The sequence below is a fragment of the Rhodnius prolixus genome, unplaced genomic scaffold (genome assembly GCF_049639745.1).
Source record: "Rhodnius prolixus isolate KJV_2025 unplaced genomic scaffold, Rpr scaffold_5, whole genome shotgun sequence".
Lineage (NCBI taxonomy): Eukaryota > Metazoa > Arthropoda > Insecta > Hemiptera > Reduviidae > Rhodnius > Rhodnius prolixus.
In genome coordinates this window covers 40,688,854-40,713,318 of record NW_027411624.1, presented here as the reverse complement: position 1 = coordinate 40,713,318, position 24,465 = coordinate 40,688,854, and the positions used below count along the sequence as shown (strand labels likewise).

The window sequence follows — 24,465 nt, the reverse complement described above, 5'->3', positions numbered from 1 at the left end:
ATATCACTCACTCTCCATTCTTACTTATAAATACATTCCCTTCACACATTCATCCCTCTACTATATACAACTATTTACATAAACTTTACAACTAATGAATGGATCAGTACTCTATATTCTGCCATCCTTATAGCTTAACCGAAATTTAAATCACCGTAATCCTTCTCTAATCATTTTCTTCCATTCGTTCTAATGCGGCTATAACATTTAAATACATTCATATTTCTTAGGCTAGCTCTGCTACAGTATTTAAGCACATAGATGTTGCTGGAGAATATTATGTCTTCGTAGCGAAATGGTGCATCTAAATACCTGTATATGTCGTCAAACATTCGTTTCCTTTCTACTGGACATAACGTGGACCATATCCATTATTATATTGTCCTGAAATCCTCCTCCTCCTCATCAGCAAAGAGGAGAGGGGAGGACCTTTTTTGTTGATCCTGTGAAGATACTGATCCACACACACACACCGCGTGGTTCGCTCTCTCTCAGCCTGCTTATTGTCGTAACAACCCATTTATTCAGTGATAGTTCCCTTAAACCATGTGGTTGTCTAGGTAACTGATCTACACATAGTTTTATAGAACCTCCTTTCATTACCATTCCTGTAATAAAGGGAGATACAGGAACAAAATAGCTTTAAAATAAATAATAAAAATAATACAGATATTTTATTCTATAAATTTAAAAATTTGGAAATCTCATTACTTTAAGACAAAATTAATTTTTTAACAAGATGTGGCACACAATAATGTATCATAATATAAATTTTTAAATTTTAGAAAACAATATTTGTCTATATTGTTTTAAATATTTATTATTCTATATTAAAAGAGAGTATTAAAAAAACGAAACAAATGAAAACAATTAAATCATGCATTAAAGGGTTAAAGTTCTGAAAAACGAATGAAATGCTTAAAAACAAATACATAGTAAAAGGCGTAGAAGAATAATATAATGAATCATAAAAATGTAATTTAGAAGTTTTTATTATTACAATGTCTTTTTAGGATGAAACGATTTTTTGCCTGTTTTTTCATTATAATTATTATTATTTTTGAATCAATCAGTATAATCCTTAATGCTTACATTATTTTGTCCCTGATTCTGTGTTTTTGGCTGCGATGGAACATCTAATCGTGTATCACTGCCATTGTTCCCTCGTTGAGATGACTGTAAATCTTGTAATTGTGAGGCGAACAGAGGAATGCTTTTCTTGCTGGCAAAACGAACTGAATGCGAACGAGCTGTTTCCATTTCAACGGAACCTTGGCCATCATTCTTATTGTTTTGTCCGGCAATAAATGGTACAATATCTAGTGGCTCTACCGGTATAAGATTGGCCATTAACTGGGCACCGTCATTGTAGGCTAGAGTCTTTTGTATGATTGATGGCGGTTCTGTGGTTGGTGTTGTTTTTGTACATTGAAATGGTAAACAAAATTTGACAAGTTCCCCACAATAGATTAAGTTCTTAACAAATCCAAGCTGGCATCTTTCTGGATCGCAATAACATTTTCTCTGGAGGCAAAAACAAATATAAAGTTAATAATTATATAAAAATGTTTTTAATAACTTTTTTCCCCGCCTTAACTACTCACATCAACTTTTGCGAGCTTTTTTTTTTTTTTAAAGTTTGAAGTTCAAGTGCACATTCCATTGGCTTAGTGACTTTAATGCTTTGTATGAGAGCTCTGTGCCGCACAAAGAACAAAAGTAGCAACTCAAACCAAAAGTTGAAAGGAACTCTATGAGCTGGGCAACTTTTACAGTATGAGAGCTCTGTGCAGCACAAAGAACAAAAGAAGTAACTCAAACCAAAAGTTGAAAGGAACTCTATGAGCTGGACAACTTTAACACTATGAGAACTCTGTGCCGCATAAAGAACAAAAGAAGCAACTCAAACCAAAAAATTGAGAGGAACTCTATGAGCTGGACAACTTTTACTGTATGAGAGCACTGTGCCGCACAAAGAACAAAAGTAGCAACTCAAACTAAAAGTTGAAAGGAACTCTGGGCAAAAGGAGCTGGACAACTTTTACTTTCGTGTACACATTAACAAGATACATTCGTTTGAAAGAAAAGAAAACGTACAAATATCATGTACGGGAAATCAGACTAAACTTTTCTATTGTTGACCTGTTCTACCATTTTATAGGAAGGTGCAGGAATCAAAGGGATCAAAGGGTTTAGGGAATCTTAACAATCTGAACGAGCTGAAAAAAAACTACCGTATTTAGAGTGCCAGGACATGTCCCTGCAAATTAAGAAATGAGAACGCAGACCGCCTTGCAAGGCAGAGCCTTCTTTCTCTTTTTTATGAAGCCTGAACCCTCAGGGTTCAACACTAGAGATACAATTCTTAAGAAGAAGAAGAAGAAGAAAGCCCACAAAGCCAAAAGTTCAAGCAAGATCTCCCAAGAGAAAAGTAAAGTAATTGCCTAATTTTTCAGGCGGGGCTTAACGTCCAACTACCAAATTAGGTGTCGTGGACGGAGGCGACTAGCAAATGTACTTTACTACAAAATTTCTTTTATTAACCATTAAATAAAATCCAAGGCCCAGAGACCGGGAATTGAACCCGGGAATATTAGCTTTGCAGTTCTAGATCTCCCAAGATGGAGACATGCAACAGTTCAGCTTGCTGCGTGCACAGGTGACCAGTAAACTTAGACTGAAACATGTTTAATGGGAGATTCCCTCTGCTATGCCATTGTTGACTCGGTGGATACTGGAACAAAAATTGCGCAGACCTGGAAAAAAAAACGGCAATAGCTGCAGATTCTGTAAGCAGATGGAGGATTCCTCAAGTATCAGGTACTTCAAAGTATCATCTTCAAACCACTCTAATGCTGGATATCAAAATAAGCAAGTCCCTTAAGTACATAGAATAGAATTAAGGTCCTCATTTTTCCCAATAAGTTTTATTTAAATTCACCAAACTTACTGTAAGTAATGAATAATATCCGGGAAGGGAACCAAACATCACCAACCCTAAGGAGATGATCATAAGAGGGATTTTCTGTTCCATGAAACTGGATATTGTTGATTGGACTGACAAAACTGAAAAGAATCTAATAATGTTATTACGAACAAGTGATTGCGATTTGTTAGTAATAAATTTTCTTAAATATAATATTCAATAAAATATTAGTAATTAACTCATTGCACAATTAAGGTACTTAATTTAAACTCAAAATATAAAATTTTATTGTTCCTCATGATTTTATTAATGTAAATGTATTAATAATTACTCATCTAAATTTTTTTTTGTTTATTTTTGTTACTACGCGTTGGCGCTATAAGTAACAGTGATAACAATAACAACAAATAACAGAAGAATATGAGTGGAGAAGTTACCCAGCGGTAACACTCCAAAATAGGCTATTAGTCGCTCTCTTCACTTGATAGGAGATCACGAGGCCTCACTGTCTCTTAAGGCATCTTGTCCGGGGTTATCAGGAAGAGTTCTAGAAGAAAGATTTTTAGCTAGAGGATTTATATGAGATTGCAGGTTGAAGTGGAGTTTTCTGTATCTTGTTTTAGCAACTTGTGTTACAAAAGGAATGTTAAGATCAGTGTGTACTCGTATAGTCCAAGTTGGAGACATAATAAAAAGGAGCGTGTACAATAGTTCGAAGAATTTTAGATTGTAGAGATTGAATCCTTTGGAGATTGGAGCGTTTGGTTGAACCCCCACAACTCTATTCCATACGCCCAGATGGGATTTTCAAAATGGAAGTATAAATCAGTCTTTTGTTGTCCAGAGAGAGTTTTGATCTATCGTCTAAGAGACTTTTAAGTAGTCGATAGCGTCTTTTCAGTTCTGTTCTTTTAAGTCTAGTGTGGGGGTTCCAAGACATCTAAAATTAAAATTAATAAATTAATATTAAAACGGACAGAATTTTGAAACCAGAAAACTGAGGATTATATTTTGAATAAGAAGGAATCATCCTACAAAGCCTGGATGAACCTCCCTGGATGAACATGAATAGTTCTGAAGCATGTCTTAGATATGAGTAAAAATTGGCTTCGTGAGCCAATACCCCTGTTTGGGTATTGTCTACTTGGTGGAAAAACCTCAGTAATGATTGGACAGTACTAGCAGATTTTTTCTTCGGGAGAGATGAAGCAGACTCATCTCCCACAGATTCCAATTTCAATCCATTGAAGCTTGCATAATTTATTCGTCAATGTTTTTGTGTACATATTCCAGTTTGATGTGTGTGTAAACTATAGTTTGCCGATATAAGTATTCTGTAAAGTTTGGCTGGGATTACCCGCAGGGACGCCAAGATCCCTGGAGAAGTGGCTAGTCTCCCAGTTCCCTCTCCTACGGGGGATAACTCCTAGTTACTTTGTTATAGATCAATTATTTGATTTAAGGTACGGAAAATGTATGAGGGTTGGCTGAAAAGTAATGCACACAAATGCTTGCTGAGCGTGAACGAAGAGCTTCCAAAAAGCGCGCGAGGTGGCATTTGGAAGTCACATTTCCCCTTATTACGTATGCGCAGTTTGAACTCGCTGCGTTCGGCCAGTGTATTTTTAGACGCCGAAGTAAGGACACGTGTACTGGTGCTATGTCACTGCTGTTATCGACTATCAGGGGACGAATCACGGGTTCACCATTACGACACCCAGAAGAGAAAAGGCAGAGCACTGAATATCGGACATGCGTCTTCACCTCGGCCGTAAAAGTTCAAAACACAATCGCCCGCAAAAAAAAATTCTTCTGACTGTGTTTTGGGGATGCTCACCAAGTTTAAGTGACCGATTTTCTGGAACCAGGGGCAACGGTAAATTCTTCTCGGTACGTACAGACTCTAAGAAACCTCCGACGTTGAGATTGTCGTGTTAGAGGCAGCTTGGCACCAATAATCTTCTTGTAACATGACAACGCTCGTACTCACACGAAACTGTCAGAGGCTCTGGAAAAACTGAATTTTGAACCAATTCCACACCCTCCTTATTCCCCGGATCTTGCCCCCCCAGCGATTTTTATTTGTTCCCTTTACTCAAGAGAGACCTCAAGGGTAATCACTACTCCTCAGACGATGAGGTGAAGACAGCTGTCAGTTCCTGGATTCAAGAAAAGTCAAAAGAATTCTTCAGTGACGGAATGGAAAAACTTGTTTCACGTTGGGAGAAATGTATTAGCGTTAATGGTGACTACATTGAAAAGTAATACATAATTGTGAAGCTTAAGAATTGCACTTTAATATATTTTCTGTCCGAACTGGATAACTCTTTTCTTTCCCCCTCTCCTAGCATGTGTATTACTTTTCAGCCAACCCTCGTACGATAGAAAAGAAGAAGTAAAGTAAGCTTTACTATTTTGGCCCAAAGTTTAAATAAAAGTGGCTATTCAGTACTTCGGCTACACAATAGAACTTTGGTAAAGCTATTGTGCTTGGACTAAGCATTTAATTTCCTGTCAGTGCTTAAAACTCTTTCCACCCATTTACCAACGTTGATCCAATCATCTCTCGCCTCTTGTGTCCTTCCATTTTCTTGCAATTCTCGCTTACAATCACCCGTCCAGCATTTTCTTTTTAAAAGCTTCAACTTTTACACCTTAAGTACTGATCATTACCGTTAAGGGGATGTCATTATCATTCTCTCCCTCTCTATCTAACACATACATACACACAAAAAGCAAGCACGTCACCAACATACATACACATAGAAATGGGCTTTATGTGATTATTACCCAGACAGGTGTTGACTTGAAAAGCAACATCATTGAGCACGCTGTTGACTTCTTCGCCCAAAAGCTCTGCTTACTTAACTGTGGTGGTACTTGCTCGGGGATTTGCACACTTGCAAAAATCCCTAGCTAACTTACTAGAAAACCTCATACACGACTTAAACCAGTTATCTATTTCGACCTCGTTGGAAAATGTGTCCCGCTACGTGTGTCCTACAAAAATAAGCAATAACGAATATATTCGTCAAATTCCAGAGTATGTTTGATATCTGAAATTGGGTTGCTGCAATTATCCCCCGAGTAGGGTCGCAACATTACAGACCTGGTACTTTTGTGCAAATGAATCCCTGGACCAGATGATAAAATACAAACAATTATGCAGGGAAATATCTTGGGAGGTTAGTAGCCCTCGACTCAGCAATTTGGATGATCGCTAAATCTTGAACCCCGCACATGAGCCAAAAGCTCCGTCTCTTGAATACACTGGTAAATAGGGAACAAAATGATCCTCACCCCGTTTTTGATTACCAGGCGCACCACTTATTGCATAGTCTAGCCCAGTGGGCGGCAAAGTGCGGCTCCTGAGCCGCATGTGGCTCTATGGCTCCTTAAGTGCGGCTCTGGCACAAATATCCACGGAAGGCGCAATAATATTTTCATTTAAAAAAAAGACTTGGTAAGAAAAAAAAATTACATCTTATTTTGATAAATTAAAATTCTTCTATAAATCGAGAACATGTATAATTTTTTGTTTAAGTTAAAAGATAGACAGGTAATTAAAATTTTATATTGTTGTAAAAATACGTAACGAACATCCGAGTTTAATTTTATTAGTTTTCGTAAACGTAAACACAAACCATGTACAAGCTACCGGCTGAAATTGTTCGAATGTTATAGCAGGTTTCAGGAATTCAAAAACAGCAAAGCAACATTAGCATTTGTCAAAAAATCCTCTTAATGCTGCGATAACCGAGTTGAAATTTTCTCCTTTTGAAATTGACATTGGTAGTTTTGAAATACAATTGCTGGATTTAAAAAACACGGAGCTATGGCGCTCTAAATTCGAACGTCTTTGTGTTGAATTGGAAATATTGGTGAAGAAAAAATGTGATCTTAATTCACAACACAAGTGGTCTGCTTTGAATGGCCTGGAGAAGGAAGACATGATCATTTTCAACGTTTGGAATAGTATTCCTGACTCTTACGATCAGCTGAAAAAGCTCGCGTTTGCTGTTCTTTCCCTTTTCGGTTCTACATATATATGCGAACAATCTTTTTCAAGCATGAACATTATCAAGAGTAAACTGAGAAGTCGTCTTATTGATGAGAACTTGGAATCATGCCTAAAATTAAAAACAACATAAAAACCTGACTTACTCAAACTTTCCAAGTAGATGCAAGCACATTGTTCGCATTAATAAATATTTATTAAGTATGAGATTTAGTATTATTTAGTGTACTATTTATTTAGTGTAATATAAGTTTACTAAACAAGCAGATTTGGCTCCCAATTTTTTTTAAATTGTTGTAATGTTCATATTTGGCTCTTTGGCTAATAAGTTTGCCGACCACTGGGCTGGCCTAACACAATATTTGATTCAGTGATGACTAATAAAAGACAAGGATACATTTACTAAGACTAATTCATACTATATCCTATCTATTAGTTCTTTTTATTTCGAGATGGTCTCAAAATATTCTAAACTTCATGGCAGTTTACGAATATATTTTAGTTTCAACAGCTTTAAAATTAAACTGCCGTTGGTCACTATACTGAAAACGCATGACGAATATACTCGTCATAACACAAAATTTTTACACTTTTTTCATGGCGAAGATTTTCGTCTTAAACAGTTATTCTCCGCGTGGAGAATAGAATCCTCAGTTTCAAGTTTTCATTTAATTTCTATTTGAATACTTGGTCGTAAGAAGTCCAATCTTTTTAAATCATTTAATGACTAATTTAATTGAGAATTCTCTTTTTTTTATTGTTGAACTATAAAAAGAAAATACTGCACAAGTCTAGAAGAAAAACAATGGAAATATAAAATAGAAAGCAATAAAATTAAATTACAAATCCTAAGAAAATTCTGTGCTCCGTGAAAATTGTGGCCCTAGTAACACATATAACTTTTCTTGGAAAAATAAGCGAAATCCATTTTATTTGGTAGAAATTAGGAGAAAAGAGAAAAGTTTTTCACTAGTTTAAGTTTTGCCATTGAACTTGTTGGAAACTAGTTTAAGTTCACGCTTTTCTTCTGCTGAAAATACGAGTTAGAGTTAAGGCGGCACTAGTACTATTGCAGTTTTCCAATAACACTATGTAAAGGGAATTCTATAAAGATTTTCTGTGGCTCTGCTGAAGATTATTGGAATCTAGATTCACTTGAGAGCTAAAAAAAACATCTGTTTTATTATTATTATTATTATTATTATTAATATCATTGGATTCCTGGCCATTCAGGGATACAAGGCAATATTGACGCGGATTTAGCTGCAAAAGAGGCCGCTATCATTGCAGCAAACATAGAAAGAAACATGCCAGTCGATATAAGTCGTGAGCCAAAAGAAGCGTAGCTGGCAGCGCGAGTGAAACAGTGCCTGTTTCTTCCCCTTTCTTTCCGGGGATTACTCAGCAGAGTGAGAGAGACCTTCGGTATGTACTCGTATGTTCTAAAGCGAGTGCTGGAAAATTAGGGAATCTATAGCTAGGAAGTTTTTTTTATTCAGAACTGCAGCTTCTACAGGATTGTGACAGGGATTTTCCAGAGATAAGGTAGGGTTTACCTTAGAACACTCAACACACTTCTTAACTAGGGACTAATTTGAGAGGACTTAGGGGAGGTTATTATGGAAAAAGGGATGTGCAGCATACCAGACAATAAACTAAGAGTAATTAAGGAAGCTGTGCACGCCTGGGACTCAGCATACTCAGGTCCATTAGAAGAGAGGACGTAGTAGTGGCTCGGCTGCGAATTGGCCATACCCTCGGCTATCGCATGGTTACCCCTGATGTGTGGCGACCCTACCCTGTTGTGCAACGTTTGTAACAGCTGTCTATCCGTGCAGCATATCATTGCTGAATGTCCCGTCCTATGAACAGGCTTGACGGAGTAGCAGAATTGAAAACAATATTGCGGAGGCCCCTTGCAAATGATTCAGCCCAAATAAACAAGGTGATCAAGTTTTTTGAAACAAATTAAGCTATTTGATCAAATATAACTTGGAAAGTGGATCTACACCCTGAATAGTCCGGGAAGAGATGAAGAAGGAAATAAGATGAAGAGCATAAAGTAAAGTAAAGTAATTGCCCATTTTTTCAGGAGGGCTTTACATCCAACTACCAAATTAGGTGACGCGGACGGAGGCGACTAGCAAACATACTTTACTATAAATTTCTCATATTAACCATTAAATAAAATCCAACGCCTAGAGACTGAGGAATCGAATCCACTAACCAACAATACACATTAGCTATGCGGGTCTAGCCTATAACCGCCAAACACACTTTACTGTAAATTTCTCATATTAACCATTAAATAAAATCCAAGGCCTAATACCGGGGAATCGAACCCAGTACCACAATACATATTAACTTTACAGGGCTCGCCTCTAACCGCTCGGTTACCGTGGCGCCTGAGATGATTGGAGGGTGTATTAGATTTCCAGCGAATAACATCCAATAAAATTAATTTATTAATGTTCAAATTTAATATCTTCTCCACAAGGCATCATCGCCTTAAGTGCTCCGTTCAATCAATATTGCAGACATCCTTAACCATACTATGATCCTACTTTTGTGGGATTATCCCACAGTGTAATCCCTCCAATCCTCTTCTTTTTTTTCCTAGCTCTTCAAAGTTTCTAGAACCACCACAAACTAAACGGGAATAGTGTTTGCGCTGGCAAATTAAAATAAAACTACATAGTTAGATGGGTTGCAACCTCTAATTTTATGAACGTTAGGTATTTTTTGTGGAAACAGTAATTTGTAGTGCTCGGGGTAGAACAGAGTTTTCCATTTTTAGAATTTGAAACCTTTAAAAGGGTCTTCGGCAGGGCCGAATTTTCCTATAGGCTAACTGGGCTTCAGCCTAGGGCCTCAAGATCAAGAGGGGCCTACATTCAAATTGTTAGCAAAATTAAAATTACACTATTCTAAAAACACACTGAACCGAAAATATGGAAAAATTCTACGCATATGACTAATAAACAAACATAATAATGAATTGGTTAAGACCAACGCATTCGGCTCATTGGGTCTGTTCGTTTGCGTGAGGGCCTCATAAGTGGAATAGCCTAGGGTCTCTTTTCATCTAAATCCGGCCCTGGTCGTCGGTACAATGATGTAGCAACATACACGGTAACAGCTACCATCTTAAGTCTAATTTAGACTAATCTATCCAAGATGAAGATGTACGAGTACTACTGCATATCTATTGACACGTCAAAACTTGACAATAGAATGGCTCTTCTAAATTGCATGCTGAATTGGCCTGTGGCAACGAGCTGTACGGTGGCGCATCCTGGCTCAAATCACCTACAACTAATTTGTGAATCCTCATGTAATGATTTTTGTACTGATAGTTTTTACAGCAGAATTAATCAATCAACATTGGTACAATGCTATTATTTGTAACGAAGGATTAGTTTAACTCCTTGCGAAATCCCGCCCTCCGTGTGTTCCTGGGGGATCCCAGCAAAATTAAAAAAAACTTTAAAGTCATAATATCATTAAGAATAAAAAAAATTGCCAACTAATATTATCCAGGAATAGCCAACCATTTTGGTCAATTTATTTTCTCAAGATAATGGAGTCATTACTTTAAAAGGGTTTAGTGAGATTTAAAAAGAAAAAAAGAAAATGAAGAAAATTAGGAAAGCGGAAAGAGAGCATAGGTAAAAAAAAAAACCAGCAATGACATTTATCTACCGGAAGGAAATCTTCCTGGGCTGAGAACTCTTTTTTTTACCCACCTATTTGGCCCTACAGATCTATAAGGGCTTCCTTTCTAATGGCTTTTTAAAACGCTCCCTAAGACCTAAAACTTCCGTCATTACTTAAAGGGCATTTTAAACTCTCTCTCTCTCACACACACTCTCTCTTTCTCTCTCATGGTCAGACCCTATTTTCATTTCATTCGTGAATAATGCTAAATCCGTAGGAATTGTAAATAGATTAGGATGTATTAGGAAAACATAACATGAGAAGTTATCCTGGCAGTGGTTATCAGAGTTACCTAATCAAAAAAGTGTTGTGACGAACGAGATGTTAGGTATTAAATGTTTTTTTTTTTTTAATCTTGTGCAGCATCCAGATATGTGCGTAGGAGTATGTTCATATTGCACTCCATTATAGAAATATTTATCTGAATTATAATTAATTTTATCTAATTTCAAAATTCATCTATCATAAAAGAGGAACATGTAATGGAGTGTTTTCTGGGGAAGATATCGCGGCCGATGTTATGTCTGTTGTATCATCTCCAGTTAGCCCAACGTTAACAATGGCTTTGGGGCAAATTCTGTACTCTATCTTCTGAAATTCATCTCCTAGGAGGAGGTCCACAGAAGTGGTATAGCCGGGATAGAGGTAAGAATCTCATCTTCTTCATCCCCGGAATACTTGGAGAAAAAGTTTGGGATGGAAATTCGATCCTTGCCGAAGAATGAATGGTGTTGAAAATGAAGTATCCCAGTTGTAGGTGGACCCTCAGTGTAAGCTGCATTTCTCAGATATGGGGCTTAGTAGGGGCATTTGAACTCCTCCCTAAAAGCCTTGGTAAATGATAGGTAAGGTGAAAGAGGATATAGTAACCCTTTCTTGGGTGAAGATACGTGAGTTTTAGGGAATGTTCATCTCGATCTGCCTTTTTCTGCCCCCTTCCTTTCCGGGGATTACTCAGCAGAGAGAGAGAGAGGGCCTCTGTATGTAAGTTCTAAAGCGAGCGGTGCAAAATTAGGGAATCTATAGCTAGGGAGTTTTTTTTTTATTCCAAACTGCACAATCCCCGGGATTGGGACAGGGATTTTCCAGTTGAGAATAAGGAGAGGTTTACCTCAGAACACTCAACACACTTCTAAACTAGGGACTAATTTGAGAGGACTTAGGGAGGGTATTATGGGAAAAGGGATGCGCAGCATACCAGAGGAAATTAAACCAGACTGTTGGCTTCTCTCGCTTCCTGGAGAGCTCGGTTTCTTTTTTTTTTTTTTTTTTTTTTTGGCATTGGCTTCCGCCATACAGCCAGCATCGTCTAGGAGCTTATCACTAGAATATCACTCACTCTCCATTCTTACTTATAAATACATTCGCTTCACACACATTCATCCCTCTACTATATGCAACTATTTACATACAAACTTACAAACTAATGGATGGATCAGTACTCTATATTCTGCCATCCTTATAGCTTAACCGAAATTAAAATCACCGTAATCCTTATCTAATCATTTTCTTCCATTCATTCTAATTCGGCTATAACTTTTAAATACATTCACATATTTCATTGCTAGCTCTGCTATAGATTTAAGTACATAAGATGTTGCTGGAGAATATTGTCTTCGTAGCGAAATGGTGCATCTAAATACCTGTATATGTCATCAAACATTCGTTTCCTTTCTAGTACATAACGTGGACATATCCATTATTATATTGTCCTGAAATCCTCCTCCTCATCAGCAATCTAAGCTCAGTTTCTTCCTTGATCTAGGGGAGTCAAACATCTGGGAAGTGTGGCTGGCGGGACTTGGATGGAGAGCCCCAAGCGTCTGGGTAGTCCTAGAGGAGGAAGAACTCGCCGCTGCTCAGCATACAACGGCTAAAAGAAAAAGAAAAATTAGCTCAGAACCAATACGCAAAACTAAATGTCCCCAATACCCTTGAGTAAAAGTAATTGACGAGAGGTCCTTCAGAGACGCACCAGCGGCCAGAAACAGGATGCTGATGGTGTAAATTATTTGTTTTTTTTAAAAAATAGTAATTTTCTCTATTCTAGACCGGAAGCAGAGTATAAAAGTATTAGCTCTCTAAATGAATGTTTATGTTCACAAAAAGGGAAACACAAAAAACGTAAGTCCAGACGGAAATGAATTTTTTGTCATTCTGTACACAACACTTAAAAAAAAGAAGATCCTTCTAATCAAAAAAAGGGTGTTGTAAAAAGATTAAATCAATATTGGGCCTATTTGTTTTCTACAGCCTCTTCCAATTCTCTGTCTATCTCTGCCATCAGAGTTTTTGTTTTATTAAATCTCTTTGGATGCTTTTATTGATTTTCTCCACTTTGTCCATAAAATGGGAATCAATTTCCTTTCATCCGTTTCTTTCAAGTAGCTGTAAATAAAACCAAGATGGACTTAAATAGCTCAAGAAGGCCTATCGCTCCGGGGGGGCTGTTTTTATACAGAGTTCAATTGGTATTCTCCCGATTCTCCCAATAACCAATGGTTCGTTTCAAATTTATTATTACGTACTTCCTTCCAGTGTTACGGAGTGTCTGGTTTATTAGGGATGGTGAGGGAGGCGTTCTCCAGAGAGGGGTTTTCATCTTCGGGATTCTCCAGCGATGTTTACATACACACATATCTTTGGTTCTTCTTCTCAACAACATTCTGCCAACTTACTAAGACTGGGGGAGCTTTCCTAGTCTTAAGGGCTTTTAAATCCCTTAAGACCTTTCCAATTTCTCCATTTTAAATCCTCTGCGCATCCCCTCTCATCCTTTATATCCCTTCATATTGCTTCCCACAACAGAATAGCAGTCAATGACCAACCAAAAAAATCCTTCCTCATCTGTGTTCCACATCACTTTGGGAAATCATTTCCAGTAAATATTTGTCACTACATTTCTTTATCAGTCTTCAAAACTTGCCCTCAACCTACGTCTCTTTCAGCTTACAATTTCTGCAACTTAATTTTTTATAAAACTTTTTATGTTATCATAATCCATCTTAATAATAAATAATCTTAGGGGGGCTTTATGTCCCAGAATATACAGGGTAAACCAGTAAGTAATGTCCATAGGCCTACTGTGTGTAGTTCATCTAAAGTGGAGTTCAATGACGTATTGGCCAACTTCATATTTCCTACTGTTCTTGAGTGACGTCACTTTAATTTTTTTTTCTTTACTTTTTTGCAATAAAAATGTTATTACTCGGAAAGTTTTAGTCTGAATTCGATTCTGATGAAACGGTTTTGAAAGACAGATAAATTTTCTAAACATTGACACCATTTCGAAGCTTAAGTTATTCTCCAAACAGCCTCAATCTTCCTCCTGGGTACTGGAAAAATAAAAGTAATCGAAATTTTTAAGAAAAACTCATTAGGCCCTTATGTGATCATTATCGAACCTAAGTGATGGCACTTTTTTTTATAAAAGTTTCCTTGTTTAATGGGCTTTCTAACGGTATATCATTTTCCAGGATTCCTTTTATCTTCGTATGAGAAATTACGTTTGAATTACAAGAAAACTTGTTCACGAGCACTCAACAGTGTTAGTTATCAATTTGTTCAATTCATTGAAAACTCTTTTAGATAGACCAGAAGTCAATTTTTAAAGTAGGAAGATTGAGGCTGTTTGGAGAATAACTTATGCTTCAAAATGGTGTCAATTTTTAGAAGATTTATCTCTGTCTTTCTAACCGTGTCATCAGAATCGAATTCGGACTGAGTAGTAACATTCTTATTGCAAAAAAAAGGAATGATTTAATAAAAAAAATTAAAGTGACGTCACTCAAGACTAGTGGGAAATATGAAGTTGGCCAATACGCCATTGAACTCTACTTTAGACGTACTGCACACAGTAGGCCTATGGACATTATTTACTAGTTTGCCCTGTCTTAGTATGTATTTTCAATTTCTTTTTATTCAGTTTCATTTTCCTTGTACAGTCTCGAAAGAAGGCAATACTCACGGTTTGCGGGAGTTGAAACAGAGTCAGGTCGACCAAGACGTTGGTCATCTTCGGTGCTCTCTCTCGGCCTTCAGAAAACCGTTTATACCATTCGGAAAAGCACGAGATAGAGAATTTTCACCGTAGGTTTTCTTTCAACAACTTATAGCACTCAGTCGGAGTTTTCTTTTTAATTTCACGAGAAAAAAAACACGTTCATATCTAACCTCTACAGAAAAAATATTACTACACTGACAAAAGCGTGTTTTCATCCTGGAATAGTAGACACTTCCAGCTATCCAACGCTGCATTCGTTTCTCACCCTACCCGTCTAGGACGCATTCTGCGCGCGCAGTCTCGTTATTTAATAGCCAGTCCTCGTAAATAAGCCGAAACGTCAATGAATAGAAGAAGTTTATTTAAAAAATAAATAATTTGACCCTAAGAAATAATAAATCCAGCGGATGCGCCCGTTGTTCCAAATTTACTAGCCACCTATCCCACGTTTCTTCCCACAGTTCTTAAGTCCAGGTCCATAGAGATGCTCCAGCAAATTTAGAACCCTGGAGAATCTTCCAGTCTTCGCCCACCTATGTTTTCTTTGTTAAGCCTAAAGATTACACGGAAATAGCTAGTTTTCTTTGATTAAAAAGGAAAAAGGAAGAAAAATACAAGTAGTCAAACTGAAATTGTGACATATCCATATATGAGAGAAATATCATTTCCCCTTAAAATGGGGCGGGCGACTATAAGCTGCACGCACAGAATAGGGCTTATAACCAACAGTAGGGAGGCGGAGGAGACATCATTTATCTTATGGATGGCAGTTCAATTTGTCCCAGGCCGAAATCAGTTTATTTCTGACATGCTATTTCATGATTCCTTCTTCAATTGATCACTGCGCAGATCTATATAAGAGAATTAATTTAATTCCAAATTACCTCTTAAAGGGTCCAATCATGGTGAAGTTTAAGTAAAGCTCTTGAAGGTTTTCTACTTTATCAACTCATATTTAGACCTAGAATTAGAAATTACATCTAGTAGTGTACAAAATTCAGTGAACAAAATGAAGAAAGTCTACTGATTGGAAACGTTACCAGCGTTTTTTTAAGTTAAATGCATATGCATTGCATGGGCCTGGCAGATGATGCCTCTGTAGGTTCTGTCAGAAGGAAGAGGAGAAGGAAACGGCACTCTGCACGTGGTGTGTCAGTGTGAAGGGCTTGTCTGGGCTAAGAATGTTACTTCTCGGGGGAAGAAATAAACCAAGGCCTGTGAGAGCTTTTTACTCAGGAGTCGCTCTCCAGAATTAAGAGTCTGATCAAAAGGACGGGTCTGGAGAAGGAGCCTTAGTGTGAGGGGAACCACAATAGATCCAAAGGGGTTGCAGTGGTGTAGGTCTTGAGGCCGCCCTAGTTTAATTAATCTATCTATGGGCCTAGCGGATGATTGCCTCTTTAGGTTCTGTCAGGAAGAGGAGGAAACAGCACTGCACGTGTTGTGTCAGTGTGAAGGGCTTGTCTGGCTAAGGATAGTACTTCTCGGGGTGGAAAAACCAAGGCCTGTGAGAGCTCTCCAGAATTAGGAGTCTGATTAATCGGACGGGTCTCTGGAGGGTGAGCTCTAGAGTAGGGGGAGCCACAATAGATCTAAAGGGGTCGCAGTGGGCAGCCCTAGCTGAATCTAATCTAAAATAAATACAAAACTAGCAATTAGCAGACTCACGCACAAATAGAAATAAGAATAATAAATTGTACGAATTGTGCAATACTCTAGATAAATATTATTTGAAAACTAATCCGAAAAAAAACCAGGTTTAACGGAGTCTTTCAAAATTGTAAACTATTCCTCAAGAGTCAAACTATTTTCGGAGTCGAAGGCCCTACCTAGCATCTGTAGCCTCCTATTGCTTTTTTTTGTTCTTCTAGTTCCTAATTCTAGGCCTTAGATCCTGATCCTTAGATACCCCTGGGAGATATTTTTTTGTGGCCCACTTTCATCTGAAATAAAATGAAATTAGAAGAAAATTATTCTGAAGAAAATAGCGCTTAGGGGAGCCGAGGCACTGTCGTACCACACAATTCCCTCCCTCGTTAACCCTTTAGCTACAGAAGGCGAGGTGTATACATGTGGCCCTTACCCTGAAGACCTGCCGTCTTGTATAAACATGCAGACACAGTTCAGGCTGCCACTCTAAATAAATTTCCAGAATGATTCTGTTTTTAAAAGACCAAAAAAGAAGTAGGGAATTCCTCAGAATCTTACTTTCCCAGGTGTTTGAATCCAGAGATGTAGCAAAACTTGGTACGAGGGGCACTATTTATATTTTGAGCCTAATAATTAAAAAAAAACATTAATTTGTCATTGAAAATGACTTTATTGTTTTTCAAAATATTCTCCTTTATGATCTATACACTTCTGCATGCGTTCGAACCACTTGTCAAAGCATTTTTTCCATTCCGCTTGAGACACCTCCAAAACATGGTTTTTGAATGCATCAACGGCTTCTTCTGCCGAAGAAAATCGTTGTCCACGTAATTTATTCTTGACGTTCGGAAACAAAAAGAAGTCATTTGGTGCCAAATCAGGACTGTACGGCGGATGACCCATTAATTCAATTTTTTTGAGTGCTCAAATAGTCGGTTGTTAGACGAGATGTGTGACAGCTGGCATTGTCTTGACGAAAAGAATGATCCGAAAGGCGCTTGTTTGTTTTCCTTATTTCATCGAAGACTTCCGGCAAACAAATGGTTGTGTATCATTCAGAATTAACCGTACTACGTTCCTCTAAAGGCACTGTTGCCACATGACCAGTACGAGGAAAGCGGAGGCCAAGTTTTGGAGTAAAAAAAAAAATAATTTTCGTTTTATAAACCCAATTATTATAGTGTTTTATTAATCCTATCCCATATTCTAGAATCCCCACTTCGGAATATAAATTTAACCAAATTTGTAAATGTGTTATGGCCAGCGTGAATCTTGCCTGTAGGTACCAATTGGAACGTGTTTAAATTGGAGTTTTGACACTTCTGCCCCAGCCTTAAATCAGTTCAGCATCTCTTTCAATTAAATCTTATTCACATATTGCAGAATCTTTTCAACAAGAGTTTTTTTTCCCCCACCATCCGTATTGTTACTGTAATATAAATTTAAATAAACAGACCATAATATTGTACAAACTTCAAGTTATATCTCTCCTTATAGAACTTATAATAAAATTTGGTTGATTAAATTCTAAGTAAGAAATAAGATGAAAAGAAGTACATGGCTGAAAAAAGAGGAAGAAATAAAATCCTTTTTAGATGAACATATAAATCTTGACGAGGCGAACGGGAACAAAAAAGGGAATGGGCCCAGAAGCGACCAGCTAATAATAAATGCTGAAAGTATATCAGCCTCATAAAAAATATATTTATATTTTTTCAGTCATGAAAAAGTTGATTTCATTTATTTCAAACATTTATTATAAATATTTAATAAAAAACATTTCTGGAAGTAAAAACAACATTTATGGAGTCGTAATTTTAATGGTATTATCCATAGTTAAGAATATTTTAATTTCATAATTACTTTTATCCCTAAAGATATTTTGTGTTTAACTCTCGTTTGAAGTTTTATGGAATTATTACTTAAGTCTGATGGTGATAAAAATCTTCTTTCTTTAATTAGGATTTAAGCGTCAAGCTTGATTGTTACGTCCACCAACAATGAATCTAATCTAATCTGAATGATTAGTAAGAAAGCTTTAATTAATAATATAGATTTCATTTGTTTGAAATGTCTGAAATAAAAGAAATTTTTGAGGCGCAAATATAATTCGTTTGATAAAACGAAAAATAGATTTCCGGTCACCTGTAGCGGATCCTGCTTCTGTAATTGATGATTGATTGGAATTCATTTAAAAATTTTCTGGGTAGTCCTGGCAAGAATCACTTAACTGGACTACTTCCAGGACTGCCCCACCTTTCCCAAATTCCCGAGAGTAGCTTTTTTGTTTTTTTAAAGTAGCAAGTTAATATCTTTATTCTTGTCGGCCATTTCATGAGCTGAAATTAATACAAAAAAATACTAAATAAGAAACTTGAAGTTATCATGATTGGCAAATTGTACAAAGTATAGTTTTTATCACTTTAATCAATGTGTAGAACAATGATTTGGCGCCTGGAATAAACGGTAGGATAATTTATCTGGAAGAAGAAGGATGGATATATTTGCTGTTCTGGTGACTTGCTCTTTTTTTGAGGATTATTAATCCTCGTTTATTGACTCAAGAACCTTCCGATATGTCAGACATCTCGGCTTTTTAATGATGACTATCGTTTTAAAGTCCACGACACCTAAATTGATAGTTGCAACGTAAAGCACGCCTGAAAAAATAGGCAATTACTTTACTTTACTTTTATATTTTACAGACAGTTAACGCCGAGTGGAGAAGCGAGAAGTACTGTATCAGTTATAGGCGCCTAACTTTATTATTGTGAGCAATAAGTATCCCTTACGAGAGGCTTCATCCTTATAGGAGCTAGTTTCATGAGTCTACAGAACTTAAGCTGGTGGTCCAATTCCAATCAAGATGTAACATCCCTTGAAAGGCGAAATGCTCTGAGTCTAAGTTAATAATCTTTTATCATTCCGCCTTTCTTCATTATAAGGAAAAAATAATGTGTGCTTAGTTTTTCCAGGATTCTTAAAAAAAAAAGCTTAGCGTGCTTTATCACCGGAGCATGCTTCTTGGACGCTTATGTACCCTGGGCACCGAACTTAGCCGCACGCAATTATAGATCAACACTTGATTTCTTTGAGGCATTTTTTTTTAATAATTCCATTCAAGTCTTTCCAAGTCTTTGATGCAGCCTTTAAGCTCAGCTTTAAAAAAGGCATAAACTTCATGGCCCTAATGTATGGTCTTTTGCTAAATAAGACCACAGTAATCACATTTTTATTTCTTTAATCAATGTGTAGAACAATGATTTGGCGCCTGGAATAAACGGTAGGATAATTTATCTGGAAAAAGGATGGATATATTTGCTGTTCTGGTGACTTCTCGTTTTTTTATTGACTCAAAGACCTTCCGATCTGTCCAGACATCTCGGATATTAATGATAACTATCGGTTGAAAAGTCCACGACACCTAATTGATAGTTGCAAAACGTAAAGCCCGCCTGAAAAATGATAGGCAATTACTTTTTACTATCGGTTATACAAAAAGCAAATAATTTAATCGCTTCCTTGCAAGACGCTGACAAAATCCCTGGAATGGCGATATAATCCCAAGGCTTATCAAATACAGGCAAGAATTTCGCAGCACCAAACCTTACAAAAAAAGGCTAATATTAACCTGTAATAAAAAAATAATGATATTTTTAAGAATAATAGGTAGAGCAACAGGCTTAAACATGCTTAATTTAACAGACTTGATCTCTCGAACAGTAAGTTCTCGGAGAAAAATTAATTTATTCTCACTTTAAGTCAATAGTGCTGTCGTGTATCTTCAAGAAATTGAATGAAATGCTTCTTAAAATATGCGAACGGAATTATTGCCAGTGTACTTTTGTAGCTACTTCGGTGAAGCTCTCTTAATTAACTTTTGTAATTTAAGTGATCCTTCTGGCCATTAATATTCCAAATCAACAGTTCTGTAGCGTTATTCTCCGTATTCACCAACATACACAGCAGTTCTAGAATAATAAAATCTACTTCTATTTTCTGTATCTAAAGGGGGTGATACTAATTATCTGTGTTCCTCTCACCACCACCCCTCCCAATACCTCTTCTCTGAACAGCAAAATTGTGCAAACGGTGGGGGTAATTATAACAACCACACAAAATGCTTCAAATTAACTACCCGCATGTATTTTTTGTTTTTTTGTATATAATTAAAAATTAACCAAGCTCTATGGTAAACATCTCTTTGCTCTTCAGAAGAATGGTTTACCTTGGGCAAAGTGGAGGAACATGAAACGCTTCCCAATGAGAGAAGATTAAAAAAAAACATAAATGCTGGCGCACTTACAGCTTCATTTACTTTAAAATTAGAACAGTTCAATAAACTCTGTTATCCTTACACTGTGCCTTCTATTCCGAAAATCCCTCACACTGTAGCCCACAAAGCTTGGGCATTCCCCAAGGAATTGTGCCACAGACACTCTACATGGACGCCTAAATCTGGACACAGTTTAGACACTCCTCTGCTTTCAGAAATATCTTCAAGTTGAACAAGTGACATCTCTTCTACAACTTTCTCACAATCTTGTCAGTCAACAATCACAATCTTTCTCACAATCTTGTCAGTCAACAATCACAATCTTGTCAGTCAAAAATCAATCTCATTAGAGGAGACAAAGCCGAGAGAAACAAATAGTGCGCAAATTTCTACAGTTAAACACAGCTTCATTCTACATCATCTTAATTGTGAGAATCGTGTAAAATATTCAGCAAAGAGTCTAAGGTGATGTAAAGTAAAGTAAAGTAATTGCCTATTTTTTTTTCAGACGGAGCTTAACGTCCAACTACTATTTACTAGGTGTCTTGGACGGAGGCGACTAGCTAAAGTACTTTACTGTAAATTTCTTTTATTAACCATTAAATAAAATCCAAGGCCTAGTCACCGGGAATCGAACCCAGTATATTAGCTTTGCAGGTCTCGCCTAAGGTGATGTAATAACAACAACATCCACAAAAAAAACTGGGACAATTCTGATTTTGTTCTTCTAAAAAAGAAATTAAATTTAGTCCAATCCTAAAGCTACTAATTGTTCAGATTCAGAGAGAAAACTTTACATAATTAAAAAGCTTCTGTAACTTAAAAAACCTCTCTAGTGAAAGCTCATGGTGGTTTACACAGACAGGATGTAGTTAGTTTGTAAAGTGGTAGATTAAAACTGTCCTGGGTAGGTCCAGTTTTTGTATAAGGGTTGAGATCGTCAAAAAAAAAAAGTGCACAGAAAAAGCTGTAACGTTGAAAAAAAAACTACCCAACTTTGACAATTTTTTTCTCTTTTCCTATAAAAGATAAAATTCCCAAATTTTCATCAAAATATAGGGCAAATCTTTCTGTGTTGATGATGTTGAGCTAGCGTTTACAATTAGGTTACCAAATAAACCAGAAAAAAAGAAAAGTTACATCAGCTACTTCAAAAAAAACAAAACTCCAAGTGTATTATATCATTGTTAGAGTGTTAGTAGAAGGATTTTTTGTCTTGTTAGGCTGGGATACCTTCAGGAACGCTCAGTTTCCCTGAAGAAGTGGCTAATCCACTTCCCTTCCTACGGGGCATTCAACAGATTGTAATTAATAAAATTTATTTACTTGAATTGTATGATGAGAAGATACAGGACTTTGATGCAACGCAAAAAAGCCTTAATCTTTTATTTGTTTTGGGTAAATATGTTTTCTTAATAAAGATTAGCTGCAAAAAAAACAGGAAGATTTGTAACGAGGATAAAGACAAAAACGGAAGTTAGTACTTACTTAATAAACAAAGATAAAATTTCTGTTCGCACTTCATTAAGATTAGTACTTAATCTGTATAATTACTAACAGATAAGCTCTGACTTATTTGTTTACATGTGAAGTTCATTAAGCTGGCCATTCAGCATTAATTAAGCCAGAGAGTGTATCCTGTTTATAATATTCAGGAAATTACGTATTTTTGACAACTTTCAACGGGTCCACCCACCATAATCAACGATGACGGCTTTCTTTTTGCGTCATTTATTTACTCCTTTATTATTTCGTGGCTTATTTTTATTTCGTCATCAATTATAATTAGTTTTTGGTAATATATAAATACATATATATATATTTCAGCGTACTTAGCCAGCTCAATTTTTTTGGGGGGTTTCTTAATAATCAGGAGAAAAACTTCATGAGGCTTTTTTACCCTTTTTGATCAAGATCTTTTTCTTCAAGACCTTCTTCAAGTTCTTTTGGAAAAAGGTCAGTAAAAAAACATAGGAATAGTGCGTAAAGAAATGTCCGGGAAACAGATAAACACAGGGTAACTTTCAAATTACAAAAAGAAAATAATATTCATATTTAAAAACAAAAATCAATAAATAATTTAAAGTTAAAATAATACAAAAAAATAATTAAATGTTCCCTTACACATACATTTTTCCTCTCCCAATTTAATCATCCGCAGAAACCTTGAATTATCAACATCATCAATCTCTGCTGGATGATTCCCCTTAAATTAAAAAAAAAAGATGACAAATCCTTGCAATCAAACTCGTAAATCCTTTAGTCCCGCAGCTTTTCAACTCGTTCCAGCCCGACATAAGCCCCTTACAGGCGATTAAAATGCCAGCGGTTTTTTCTTTCTTTCTTTGACAGCAATTGGTACTGGATTATGCAGAGGGTAGCTTGTGTGCATGGTTAAGAGCAGTTAGTCTTATTAATAACATAGTGCAAAAAATGCTGATTGAAAAGAAGTGTGTTGATTGAATTATAGTCTGTCACTAGGCGAAAAATAATAATTATAAAGGAGGGGTTCCCTTGAAAAAACGAAATATATAAGGGGATAGTTAAGGTGGTAGTGTTCTGGATTCCCTCGAGGGAATCCCTGGTTGTAATCCAGATACCGGTCCTTGGATTCTCTCTTCTACGTAGCCCGATGATTGGCAGTGTTTACCTGTAACAAGAGAACAATGTCCGGAGATGGTAAATGCCCAGAAAAAAAGCTCCAGGCGTCAGAGACGCCAAATGATGGACATGCCTTAAATTACAATAATAAAATGACACCATAAAGTAAAGTAATTGCCTAATTTTTCAGGCAGGCTGTAAGTCCAACTACAAAATTAGGTGTCGTGGACGGAGGCGACTAGCAAACATACTTTACTGTAAATTTTTTTTATTAACCATTAAATAAAATACAAGGCCTAGAGACCGGGGAATCGAACCCACTAAACCAGCAATACATCTTAGCATTGCGGGTCTAGCCTATAACCGCCTAACATACTTTACTGTTTTCTTTTATTAACCATTAAATAAAATCCAAGGCCTAGAGACCGGGGAATCGAACCCACTAAACCAGCAATACATCTTAGCATTGCGAGTCTAGCCTATAACCTCCTAACATACTTTACTGTTTTCTTTTATTAACCATTAAATAAAATCCAAGGCCTAGAGACCGGGGAATCGAACCCACTAAACCAGCAATACATCTTAGCATTGCGGGTCTAGCCTATAACCGCTCAGACTACCGTAACTATTCACCCAAATACAGGAACACAAATTTAATACACATTTAGAAATGCTGATAGAATTTATAGCAATCAAATCAAATCACTAAACCTGATGGTAATTAAATTATTTGCGTTTGATTAATTGTTCTGATGATGGCAACCATCTTAGTCTGATAATTTTGCAATTAGTTTGTCTTAACTAGTTACACTAAATGTGATTCATAGGTAATTTACATTGACATCTAAATCTATCAAGTAATTATATAATTGCAAAATGCGAACTAAGGATACTGGTATTGATTATGTAGAATAGATTCCGTTGAATAATAGACAGAGAGAGACAGAGTGTGAGAGAACGAGTAAAAACATATTTACTTCTTCCTGGGTATAAAGGAAGTATTACGACGGTTTCCAATTTGGTTAATTTCCGTTTTAAAAATTATTTATATGTCTACGTATTATTCTGTTTACTTATTGTTTTATTGGCTTCCTCAAATAATTCATTCTACGGATGTTAAAATAATGTAATTTATCACGAAAAGCGGATATTATCAAATTGATAAAAATATGAGTTTTGTAAAACTAATTTGTAAACAGCACTTTCATGGACTTACGTAGGAAATCACCTTAAAAACGGATGTTGCCAGTGTAAACTGGATATTTTGAGAAATT

General features: G+C 36.5%; 1 protein-coding gene across 1 annotated transcript; it reads right to left on the bottom strand.

Annotated features, from left to right (window-relative positions):
* Positions 1 to 673: 673 nt before the first annotated feature.
* On the bottom strand, positions 674 to 3,108 carry LOC141458995 (uncharacterized). Its single transcript, XM_074137636.1, has 2 exons — positions 2,951 to 3,108; positions 674 to 1,524 (listed from the first exon to the last, which is right to left on the bottom strand). Exons 1-2 carry the CDS (start codon positions 3,032 to 3,034, stop codon positions 1,066 to 1,068), a joined length of 543 nt encoding a protein of 180 aa, XP_073993737.1. The 5' UTR covers positions 3,035 to 3,108; the 3' UTR covers positions 674 to 1,065.
* Positions 3,109 to 24,465: the final 21,357 nt, after the last annotated feature.

What these genes read in the sequence shown, in the direction of transcription:
- LOC141458995 (XM_074137636.1), bottom strand. Translation starts at nt 3,034, where the DNA reads ATGGAACAGAAAATCCCTCTTATGATCATCTCCTTAGGGTTGGTGATG. An exon ending in GATATTATTCATTACTTACA is followed by an intron (nt 1,525 to 2,950) that starts GTAAGTTTGGTG and finishes TTTTGCCTCCAG; the next exon opens with AGAAAATGTTATTGCGATCC.